The 12,390-nt window shown below is 40.6% G+C and overlaps 1 protein-coding gene and 1 long non-coding RNA gene across 4 annotated transcripts in view; one reads left to right on the top strand and one right to left on the bottom strand.

Moving 5' to 3' along the window:
* The window catches only part of MCCC1 (methylcrotonyl-CoA carboxylase subunit 1), a 30,896-nt gene that overhangs the window by 2,655 nt on the left and 15,851 nt on the right, over positions 1-12,390 (top strand). For both annotated transcript variants that reach the window (XM_026705712.2, XM_087933533.1), the window contains exons 3-10: positions 211-350; positions 1,957-2,052; positions 2,756-2,877; positions 3,100-3,247; positions 4,300-4,421; positions 5,813-5,924; positions 8,734-8,815; positions 10,738-10,865. In XM_026705712.2, the coding sequence (XP_026561497.2) occupies positions 211-350; positions 1,957-2,052; positions 2,756-2,877; positions 3,100-3,247; positions 4,300-4,421; positions 5,813-5,924; positions 8,734-8,815; positions 10,738-10,865 (950 nt within the window). The remainder of the gene's footprint in view (positions 1-210; positions 351-1,956; positions 2,053-2,755; positions 2,878-3,099; positions 3,248-4,299; positions 4,422-5,812; positions 5,925-8,733; positions 8,816-10,737; positions 10,866-12,390) is intronic.
* Positions 4,236-12,390, bottom strand: part of LOC148125905 (uncharacterized) — a 35,303-nt gene continuing 27,148 nt past the window's right edge. For both annotated transcript variants that reach the window (XR_015743644.1, XR_015743643.1), the window contains one exon: positions 4,236-8,512. This is a non-coding gene — a long non-coding RNA (uncharacterized LOC148125905). The remainder of the gene's footprint in view (positions 8,513-12,390) is intronic.

Below are 12,390 nucleotides of genomic sequence, written 5' to 3'. Positions count from 1 at the left end.
TTACAAATACATCTTATTGCTAATATATAATTACTACCTCTTTTACATTTTACGTTGTGTAGAAACTAGAAACTACTTTGGAAGTCAGATAAAAACAATAACATTATCCTGGCGTTCTGATAATGTGGATGAGTTAGTAGTAATAGACTATTGGCATAATTATTACAGACCTAATTTCTCATGACATGCCTTTTGATTTGAAAAAAACAGGTCCAAGGAATATCAAGAAAGTTCTTGTGGCAAACAGAGGAGAGATTGCTTGCAGGGTGATGCGGACTGCACGGAAGATGGGGGTGAAGTCGGTGGCAGTTTACAGTGAGGCTGACCGGAATTCAATGCACGTAGCCATGGTAAAATTAATCTGCTCTTAATAGCAGTAGCACTTATATACCGCTTCATAGTGCTTTACAGCCCTCTCTAAGAGGTTTACAGAGTCCGTTTATTTGCCCCCAATAATTTGGGTCCTCATTTTACCCACCTTGGAAGGATGGAAAGCTGAGTCAACCTTGAGCCTGGTGAGGTTCAAACTGCCAAATTGCAGGCAGTCGGCAGAAGTAGCCTGCAGTACTGCACTCTAACCACTGCACCACTGAGGCGCCAAGTAATTTTGTAAGTGAATAATATGTTCACTTAACCATACTTGGTGATACTGTGGGTGGCTTGGTTTAGATCAGGGGTATCAAATTCAATGCCCAGGGCCTGGAGCCAGCCCGTGGGGTGTTTAGATCTGGCCGGTGGACCCGCCCTGGAAACAGCGGAGGACCGGCCTGTGGTGCCTCTACCAGCGAAAATGGGCTCTCAGGAGGGCTCTGTTTCCGCTGGCAGAGGGCTGCAGGAGGCCATAGTGGCCAAAAATGGAGTCCAGGAGGGCTGGTGTGGCCAAAAATAGACCCTTGATGACTGACATCTAGCTGTGATCAATGCATAGGGCTTAATTACATTTCAGCTCTAAATCTATATATATAAAAGTGAAATACCATTCATGTATCATCACAAAATCTCCAGAACCATAAAGCCTACAAACTTGAAATTTGCCACGTATGTTCCTCTTGGCTTCTAGATGCTCACTAAGAAAGGGTTTTTCAAAAGGACCATCGGAGCATTAGTATTTCCTATATTATTATTAACACACTCTGATGCTAAGGAGTTCTACTCCCCCTCCCCACCTGAAAAGAAATCTGTTCCAAATGCAAAACACAAGCAAAGGAGATGAGATATAGTTTCAGTTTTAGTTCCACAGCACCATGCAGCTTTAGTAAAGAACAGTTGAACTAAGCCACGCCCGGGCTCCTTGCTGTCTCCTTGCTTATACAGCAAATACTGTTTCAGTTTCCAACAGCCCTCCACTCACACACTGACAGGACGCTAGCCAGATGAATACTAATGGATGCTGGTAGGCAGAGGCAGAATTCCCACCCCTCCTTATTTTCCTTCCCCAAAACTAAGCCCGATCACATAGTTTCGTAGCAAAGCATGGGTATAGAGCTAGTAAAACGATATGTTTGTAATCAGTGTTCAAACTTTAATAGGAAGTCTTATGCCTAGCAGTGGTCAAAAAAGTCAAGATGGCAGCTTTGACTGAAGGATTGAAGCCCTGACTCTTTCTTTTTAACCAGTGCTACCTCACCAATTATAAGGGCTTTGATACCATGGTTGCAGCTTTCATTTTGATTTTTTTTTGCTAAGCTACCTTCTAGCTCAGGGGTCTCCAACCTTAGCAACTTTAAGACTTGTGGACTTCAACTCCCAGAATTCCTCAGCCAGCTTTGGTGTCTAAGGAATCCTGGGAGCTGAAGTCCACAAGTCTTAAAGTTGCCAAGGTTGGAGACCCTTGTTAGATAATCCAGTTCAAACCCTTCTGCTGCTTGAGTTTGTTCTTCATAGATGCATCAAAATCTTGTAGAAAAGTTAGCCTAAAATGTAACACAGTAATAAAATGATGGTGTTTTCTTGTAGGCTGATGAAGCCTATTGCATTGGCCCAGCACCATCTCAGCAGAGTTACCTATCCATGGAAAAAATAATGCGAGTGGCCAGAAACTCCGCAGCACAGGTACAAATTCTCCTTCGTAACAGCTACGTTTTACTTAAAACTGGGTTAGTGCAACATAACATGGATTCTGTGTGTAAGTGACTTAAGACCTCACACTGCAGGGTTTGATATTCTGATTGAATTTCTTGGAGCAATTTAAGTTAATCCAGCAATTAATTTAATTAATTTAATGCTTTTTTTGAAAAAAATGGTCTCATTTCCCTTAAAGCTATATTAATATTCTGCTAATGCCCCAGTTCTTTCTGTGGTTAACCTCTGTGCCTGCTACCTGTAGAGGTTCAACCATCCTAACAACATGTCACTATGCTACTGTTTCATAGGTCTTTTAAGTGCAACAGAGGAATAATCTCTGGGTGGTTTTGCACATCACTCTCATAACAATTGATCAGATCATTTTGCTGATCACACACAGTGGTAATTGTTAGGCAGGAGAAGTGGGCACTGAGTAACTGTTGCATTCTCTTGTTGGTCAACTGAAGAAATGACCGATTGCTGGTAGTATTCTGAGGTCAGTGGCAATGGAAAAAATTATAGGTAGCTTCAATCTGCTTTTGAGAGTTTGGAGAACAGAAAACAGCATTGTGGGCCTTTCTGTATTTTGGAAGCCAGATTCAGCTTCTGGAGACCCCTAGAGCAGCTCAGCAAAAACATCACAAAGCCTTAAAACCTCTCACAAATATCCCTTTGATGTTTCCTATTTTAGGCTATCCATCCGGGCTATGGTTTCCTATCCGAAAACACAGAGTTTGCTGAACTCTGTAACCAAGAAGGGATAATTTTCATAGGTCCTCCTTCATCTGCTATCAGAGATATGGGCATTAAGAGGTATTCTACGTTATTTCATGGCTAAATTTATTGTGAAAAGATTGTTTTGTTGGAACTACTAGATTGTTCTTTGAATCTGAGTTGGGCTGCCCTCTTTGATATATGCAGCGAATTGAAATTGGATCAGTTGAAAGAGAGGTGGGTTGTGGGAGTGAAAAAAAAACTATCTTGCAGAGTTCCGTCTGTTGTTGACACTGAACATGAAGTTGTGTTCCCTTGAAGTACTTCTAAGGCCATCATGTCTGCGGCTGGAGTTCCTGTGGTGGAAGGTTACCATGGGGAAGAACAATCGGACAGGTTTTTGGAAGAGCAAGCCAGAAGGATCGGCTACCCAGTTATGATCAAAGCTGTCCGTGGAGGTGGAGGCAAGGTAGCATCTGTTCCATGATGTTTCATCCATTAGTCTACCATTTGTTGCATCAGAATAGAATACAATAGAATGAAATTATTTTATTGGCCAAGCGTGATTGGGCACACAAGGAATTTGTCTTTGGTGCATAAGCTCTCAGTGTACATAAAAGAAAAGATTCATTCATCAAGAGTCAAAAATCATAAGGTACAACACTTAATAATAGTCATAGGGTATAATAAGCAATCAAATCATTCCTACTTAAGCTATAATTTCTTTTCTCTGTGTTGGTTCAGGAGTTAATCTGTGTACTCACAGTACATTCATACCTTAGCTAGATTCACTCCTTGCAGTAAACCAGGACTCTCCCAACTTGGCAACTTTAATCCTTGTGGACTTTAACTCTGAGAATTCTTCAGCCAGCCATGCTGGCTGAGCAATTCTGGGAATTGTAGTTCATAAGCCTTAAAGTAGCCAAGCTGAGAGACCCCTGCAATAAGCATGGTGAAATACATTTGTTGAACCAGCTGGACTTGGATAAGCAATCACAATATTTAATTTATTTGGTTAACGTGATGCTAATCCAAAACTGGTTTAGGGTTCCTGTTGGCACGTGTGAATGAGTGTAGACCGTTGTGAAAGAACATACCCGTGTACAACAACGGAATATCAATAAGCTTGGGGGAATGAAGTTGTAGACTGCAAAGTTGCATCGCAGTGTGTCACTTGGTTTTTGTTTTTATTTATGTTGCCATCTATCTTTAATAAGTTCAGAAAGCCAAAGATGAACTGATTTTGCAGTCACATCTTAAGTGCCCTCTGATAATGCTACCTAACCCTTAAAAGAATCTTTATAAGAAATACAGGCTTCAGGTCAATCATCTTTATGGCTATATAACCTATGCATGTATTTTATGTGATATATATTGAAATCAGAAATTTAAGCTAGTGTTTGTGCAAATGAAGTGCCTCTGTTGTCATTAATGTAACAGAAAATATTTCTTACTGATATTTTTTGAAGTAATTTATTTGCTTGTTTTGCTAATATTAGTTTTATCCCTTATTTGCCCTAGGGAATGAGAATAGCATTTACTGAAAAAGAATTTCAGGAGCAATTGGAATCAGCTCGAAGAGAAGCAAAGAAGTCCTTTAACGATGATGCCATGCTGATAGAGAAGTTTGTTGACAATCCAAGGTAACACAACAATCTGTTAGGCAGCTCTTCATTATTCCCTTTTAGTAGCTCCGCTGCTAGGCAGGAAATACATTGTAGAGGAGGACAAGATGATCTTGAAGAAAATATGCAGCAATACAAGCAATTTAAGCTATGTCAGCCATACAAGGTAGACCAGGCAGAAAACAGAAAAACAGAATAATGCAGTTGAAGGGCCATTGGAGGTCTTCTAATCCAACCATTTCTTGCTCAAGCAAGAAACCCAATATCATTTCAGACAAATGGTTGTCCAGTCTCTCCTTAAAAACCTCCAGTGTTGGAGTACCCACAACTTCCAGAGGCAAGTAATTTCACTGATTAATTGTTGCCAGGAAATTTCTTCTTATTTCTAGGCTGCTTCTCTCCTTGTTGAGTTTCTATCCATTGGTTCTTGTCCTGCCTTCGGGTGCTTTGGAGAATAGGTTGACCCCATCTTTTTTGTGGCAATTCTTTAGATATTAGGACACTGCTATCATGTCAACCCCAATCCTCATTTTTCTTTAGATATTAGGACACTGCTATCATGTCACCCCCAATCCTCATTTACCCAATTCCTGCAACTGTTGTTCATACGTTTTATTCCCTAGTCCCCTAATCATCTTTGTTGCTCTTCTCTGCATGACTCAACGAGCCAATTCTATTTTATTGAAGGTTACATTAATAGAATCTTGCAAGTTTGAAAATATCTCTCTCCCTGGGAACAATTTGCAACCCCAAACTAAGAATGGTTTCATCTGAGATCTTGCCCTCCCTACATTCTTGCTGTGGGCTTAGCTGCCCTTTTGTCTAATTGTCCTCTTGATGATGCCTCATTGCCTTGTCTGCTAAGATCATTCCCACAAAGCATTGACATTTACTCTGGAAAACAGGAAAGCATGAGAAAGAAACATGAGATTTCCTGCCTTGGTTCTCTTTCATATAAAAGGGAAGAAAAAAGAAATGTCTTTGGACTTTCAGGATTCAATTTTTACGGCAATATTCATAAAGTAGAGTTCTAGTTTCTTGTGCCTTTTTTTCTGACCTGGCCTTCCTCAAAGGACTGATATAGAAATCTCTGAGGTAAAACTCATGAAGAATTTTGGGGAAAAAATTGTTCCAAAAATTGTTCATCCAAAAAGCAACCTGGAAAATCCTAGTCCTGCCACATTTGAGGTATGGATTCCTCCCCACCTCACGTAATATATTTAATGCTTTATGAAATACAGATAGGAGAAATGAATAAGCCTCATTTCTAGATCTAAAAAATTAAAGCATCCCCAAAGTATCCGATGCATTTTATTAGTCATTTTAAAAATAAAAAAAAATGGGATTAAGAATAAGCATTGATGGACAATATTATGGCTTACACTTACAAATTTTAAAATGTGAAACAGGCATGTAGAAGTTCAAGTTTTTGGAGACCAACATGGCAACGCAGTCTACCTGTTTGAAAGAGATTGCAGTGTACAGAGAAGACATCAAAAAATTATTGAGGAAGCTCCAGGGGTAAGCAGACCACTTTTGAAAGATAATTCAAATAGCCGTGATTTTGGTGTTTACTATGTTAGCATAATGTTTGTTTTTAGTGCTTGCTGTTAAGACAATCTCTGTCTACTATTTCTGCAGAAAATAATATTTTTTTTCAAAGTCTAGAAATTCTCAAAGCATATTAATGTGCAATTTTCTATGTATCATATTGAACAGAGTGCAGTTTCCTTACAAATGTATGATTTTACCATTCCTTCCTTCCTTCCTTCTGAGCATGGAAGGAATTGGTTTTTCTAGAAAGTTCTTAGTGGTTTTGTTTTCAACCAATGGAATAGCTTGCCTTGAAAAGTTGTGGGAGCTTCATCCCTGGAAGCTTTCAAGAAGAGACTGGACTGCCATCTGTCAGAAATGGTGTCGAGTTTCCTGTTTGGGAGAGGGTGGTGGACTAGATGACCTACAAGGTCCCTTCCAACTCTGTTAATCTGAAAAATCTGAATTCTGTCTCATATGTTCCTAACCTGCATTTAAATGCTTATGATGTCTCACAGCTAACAGGACTGTGATGCCTGTTATTTGTAACTCATTTGTATTTTGAATGTTGTGTACAGTATATGTTAAGTTTTCTGTCACCAGAGATAGTCCTCGACTTACAACAATTTATTTAGTGACCGTTCAAATTTACAACAGCACTGAAAAATGTGATTTATGACCGTTTTTCACAGTTACAACTTTTGCAGCCTCCCCATGATTACGTGATCAAAATTTAGATGCTTGGCAACTGACTCATGTTTATGACGGTTGCAGCCTCCCGGAGTCACATGATCCCCTTTGCGACCTCCTGACAAGCAAAATCAGTGGGGACGCCAGATTCACTTAACAACCATGTCCCTATCTTAACAACTGCAGTGATTCACTTAACAACTTGGCAAAAGCTGGGACAAGTAACAGGAGCTCACTCTGTTATGTGGCACTAGGGATTCGAACCGCTGAACTGCTGACCTTTCTGATTGACAAGTTCAGTGTCTTAGCTACTTAGCCACCGTGTCCCTAGTTGGGACTATAATGGGGTTTAAATGAATATTAAGAAACACAGGTAGTCCTTGACTTACAATGGGTCGTTCAGCAGCTCTTCAGTTACAGTGGTCCAACCTTGGGCCTACTTATGATTTGAATTTCTGACAGCTCTTCCCCCTCCCCTCAATAGTCACATGACTGAGCTTTGGGCACTTATAACCGGGCTGCATTTACGACTGTTTGCAGCATCCCACAGTCATGTGACTACATTTATTTATTTATTAAGTCTATTTTCTAGCTATCTCATTGCTAGGCGACCCTGCTTTACACAAAGCCGCCAATAGAATAGGGTAGAGTAGAGTGGAGTGGAATAGGGAATGGAATGGGATAGGACCAGAGGTGGGATTCTACCAGTTCACACCTATTCACTAGAACCGGTTGTTAACATTCTAAGCAGTTTGGAGAACCTGTTGTTAGAAGAAATTACTGGCCTAATCCTGTAAGGAAGGCAGGAAGGAAACATTCTGGTGTTGCTTACAGAAACTGCCTCTCCATTAACCCTTATGACATTCGTGGCAGGACTAGAATTCCTGTCTCAGGAACCTCTCTGGAGTTTTTTTTCCCTCCTTTGCTGGTACTTTGCTTGTGTGGAGTGACCATTCAAAGTTACAATGGCACTGAAAAAGTGACTTATGATCCTTTTTCACACTTACGACTGTTGCAGCATCGCTACAGTCATGAGAGGCCAGGCGAGGAGATGCATGCCTTGATGTGAGTGATATTGAGTTGGCCATGCCCAGCCAGTCACATGACCACCAAACCATGTCCACCCAGTCACATGGCCACCAAGCCACGCCCACCAACTAAGCCATGCCCACAGAACCGGTTGTTGAAAATTTGAATCCCACCCCTGGATAGGACCTTAGAGAGCTTCTCATCCACCCCCCTGCTCAACCAGGAGACCCTATACAATTTGAGACAAGTGGCTGTCCGGTCTCTTCTTAAAAACCTCCAATGATGGAGCACCCACAACTTCTGAAGGCAACTTCAGTTCCACTGGTTGATTATCCTCACTGTTAAGAAGTTCCTCCATAATTCCAGGTTGCTTCTCTCCTTGATTAGTTTCCATCCTTTGTTTCTTCTCTTGCCTTCTGGTGCTTTGGAGAATAATCTGACTCCCTCTTCTTCGTGGCAGCCCTTCAAATACTGGAACGCTGCTGTCACGTCCCTCCTAGTCCTTCTTTTCTTTAGACTAGCCAAACCCAAATCCTGTAGCCGTTCTTCGTATGCTTTAGTCTCCAGACCTTTGATCGTCTTGGTTGCTCTTCTCCGAACTTTTTCCAACATCTTTTTCTGTAACATGGTGACCAAAACTGATTGCAGTATTCCAGGTGTGGCCTTACTACGGTTTTTGTAAAGCGGTACTAATACGTCACATGATCTTGATTCTATGCTTCCGTTTATACAACCCAAAATTGTATTAGCTTTTTGGCATTGAGTTTTTGGCAAAATTGCCCCATCCATGGTGAATCATTGGTTTGCATAACATCCACGGCATTTCCTTCGTCACTGCAGCATTCACATAACAAGCACTGTAAAAACAAGAGGGTAAAATTGTAGTAAAATGTTTTACTACCATCACAACTTACAGCCCTGATCAGCAGGCTCCATTATGGTCATAAGCTGAGGATTACCTGTAAGGCAAAAGTTTAATACCAGTTGTCCAATGTGAATGTGTAGTCATTAAAACAAGAACAAGTGTGTCTTGGTGAATTGTGTGAACCTAACCAAATATTATTGCTATCCTTGTTAGCCAGGAATTAAGCCCGAAGTGAGAAGAAAGCTTGGAGAGGCCGCTGTTAGGGCAGCAAAAGCTGTAAACTACGTCGGAGCAGGTATTGCAAACTCCACTTCCTTTTAATGCTGAACACAGGTTCATAGGGGAAAATATTTACCCTTTTATCCAGCTTTCCAACTGATGCTTGGAAAGAAATTATGTAAAAAAATATTGGGACTCTTTCTAGTCCATCAGCAGGTTAACTCCCCTGACAAATGAACAGGATTGGATCAAATTTATAATATAGGCGTGGTGAGCAATCTCAAGTTTGAAAGTGAGCCAGTTCTGGATTGGTGCTGCAAAAAAAAACATTTTTGGAGAAATTTCCCAGTGAGTCTCCAGCAGGAGAAGCAATTGACTGACAACTCAGAAGGATGGAGGAATACATTCTTCTTCCTGCACCACTTCCACCTCCTAGTCATGTGATTCTGAGTGGATAGAAGCTGGGAAGAAGTCTAAAAGCTTGGTGGTTTTAAGACGTGTGGACTTCAACTCCCAGAATTCCCCAGCCGACCATGCTGGCTGGGGAATTCTGAGAACTGAAGTCCACGTGTCTTAAAGTTGCCAAGGTAGGGAAACTCTGTTTTAGCCTCTCATACAAGAGCAGCTTCCCCAAAAAGAATTAGTGGTAAAAAAAAAAAAATTCAAAATGGCAGCCACAAGACTAATCAACGCACATAAATCAGGGGTGGGATTCAACCGGTGTTACTACCGGTTCGGTGACTACGTTTTGCAGTGACTACGCAAAACTATATTTATAGAGCCAGGCAGAACCGGTAGCATCCCACCCCTGACATAAATGTACATAAAACCAGGCAGAGTTTCAACTGCACTGTGACGGCTGCCATCTTGATTTTTTTTGACACCTCTCACTGAAATCAGTGGCCTGCTATAAAATAAGATACTTGGCTTCTGTAACCTCTTAAGTTTACCTCAGCTTAGAGCAGCGTTTGCCAATTGGTGGGCCATGGCCTACTGGTGGGCTGTGAGAAAATTTTGGTGGGCCACAGAGAAATGTCACCCCAGAGCACCACCCCAAAGCAATCCAGACTGCTCAGAAACACTAGGCTGCGCCGGCCACATGGCCCGTGGGAACCCTCCCCTTCCACTCGTTACCCAGCAAACTTGCCTGCTCAGTTGCTATTTTTTCTTTTTCTGACCATCATCTGTTCTGCTGTGTGGGGAGATTTAGATTAGCTAGGAAGCAGGAAATGGTTGGATTTCTTACTTTCTAGCTAGTCTTTAGATCTTCGGCTCTGCTTTTAAGCACAGCCGAACCTCTCTTAGGACTGAAGGTTCTATTATTCAGTGCAGACTCACGGCAAGCAAATTTGAGGGACTGAACTAGCCGATGGCAGATAGATAGATCACTGAATGATTCTGTGAGCAACTCAATCTGCCTGCCTGCTTTGCCTGATTTGGGGTAAAAGTTACTCTTTTTTAATAAAAAATTCAATATTTATATAAATAGTTATAATATTTACATACAAGCCATGCGGAGCCAGTCACATGACCACCAAGCCACACCCACAAATTAGGCCATGCCCACAGAAACGGTTAGTGGTCCCTGGGATTTAAAATTATGAGTTTGGTGGTCCCTGAGGTCCAAAAGATTGGCGACCCCTGGCTTAGAGGACATCTCATGTTGTCTGGGAATTCTGGGAGTTATGCTATAGGTTTTTCCTACCTTGTTTGTATTTTAGAGAATTCAGATCAAAATCTGTTACAATACACCCCCAACGGAACCTAATAGCTTTTAAGGCTTCTTTTAAAGCAGCTGCATATAAATACCTGAGCAATTTTACTTTCTGAAGGATTTCCCAATTATACATATATGTAAATAATCTTTAAGTATTAGTTTGACTTATAATGCTTTAGTAAGTGAATCTTGGGAACAGTGAAACTATACTAGGATTGTATTCATTTGCAGTTTTAATATAGTCTGACCTTTGTATATTATACCTTCGTTGAATATTTTAGGAACTGTGGAGTTTATCATGGACAGTGCACATAATTTCTATTTCATGGAAATGAATACCAGGCTGCAGGTGGAGCATCCAGTTACCGAGATGGTCACAGGGACAGATTTGGTAGAATGGCAACTGAAGGTAAGAAATAATAGAGAGCAGGAATATCTGTTGGATTCTCAAGGAGCAAGATTGTTCTTTCGCTTGCAGCCATTAATTATATTTTTCTATCAAAGAAATAAGGAGATGTGGCATTGTTGTTGTTTTTTGTTTGGCTTGGGCAGAAAGAGGCACTATGCTTATCCATCCTCCTCCACTTATTTACAAACAGGTGCACTGTGTGTGAGGTATGGGGTGCGTGAGGTCCCGCATTGTGAAGATCGAGGATTGAAAGATTAGCTGATCTGCAATATTATTGGCACAGAATTTTACTCGTAGACCTTGAGAGGCAGAGATTTTCAGCTGGAGAAGCAAAATTTGGGAGAGCACAAGAGGTTTGGGAAACATTTAATGGTTAAAAGATTATCCACAAAAGTCTGTGCGGATAAGGAATTCAGAAATGTATTTCTAAGAGCAGGAGTTTTTCAGATTATTATGCAAACAGTTCAGTGATTGCTCTCTGTTCAGAAAAACCACATGACTTTATTTTGTCCTAGCTGGGCAGTTTATGTAATGCTGGGGGTTTATTTGAAGTGTACTATCAAACCTATGTCAAGCTGAGCCTCTTGGTATCTTAGACCCACAATATTTGATCTGACATGAATACTGGGCAGAAGATGTTTCTCTTCCTACTAAAATTAAAATTTATTAGAGGCTGAAGCAGGCTCGACAATGCATGGAAGATACACAACTGAAAGAGCATTTCTACATCAAGGTGAACAATTGCTAAATCGGTGTACCTGAACAATTGATGAATGGGAGAAGTGCCCGGATTGTCCCTTTCTATATTTCTCTTTGTTCTGAGTGGCTTGTCTTTGTATGCTTCTTTCTCCTGTAATATTTAATATTTATGCTTTACGAACATTTTTGGGCAGATAACTTGAGGTAATTCTAATCTGCTTCCAAAATCTTTGCATTACACATATTGATCAAAAGTGTATTTTCTTGAGATATGCAGTATTTCCATTGATAAAGCAGTTCTCACTGCCCTGGTGGCACAGTGGTTAAGAATGCAGTATTTCAGGCTAACTGCCCACAGTCTGGAGTTCAATGCTGACTGTTTCAAGATGGACTCAGCCTTCCATCCTTCCGATATTGGTAAAAGGAGAATCCAAGATTGTTGAGAGCAAATATGCTGATTCTGAAAACTGCTTAGAGAGGGCTGTAAAGCACCGTGAAGCTGTATATAACTCTAAGTGCAATTGCTATTTAACTGTGGGGTGTTCATACAGAGTTGTCTTTAACTTTTTGGAACTCTGTCTAAGCATCAGACCAGAAATTTGTGACTTGATTATCCCTGTTAATCGTTCTTTCAACTCTGAGTTCTATTAGAAATGCTGTCTTTAAATGACAGATTTAGAGGAAGCAATTTAGTGCAGGTTGCTTTCTATCAATTAGCTTCTTTCCAGAACTCTTTTCATTTCTATGGCCTGTGATCAGATACCTTTTTCTTGAAGTTATTTTATATTCCAATTCACTAATAATTTACTCCAAATTTTGTCCCAAA

Source organism: Pseudonaja textilis, chromosome 4 (assembly GCF_049901715.1).
Source record: "Pseudonaja textilis isolate UNSWEBS1 chromosome 4, rPseTex1.2, whole genome shotgun sequence".
Lineage (NCBI taxonomy): Eukaryota > Metazoa > Chordata > Lepidosauria > Squamata > Elapidae > Pseudonaja > Pseudonaja textilis.
The sequence above is the reverse complement of the archived record's forward strand: the minus strand, read 5'-3'. Positions and strand labels throughout refer to the sequence as shown.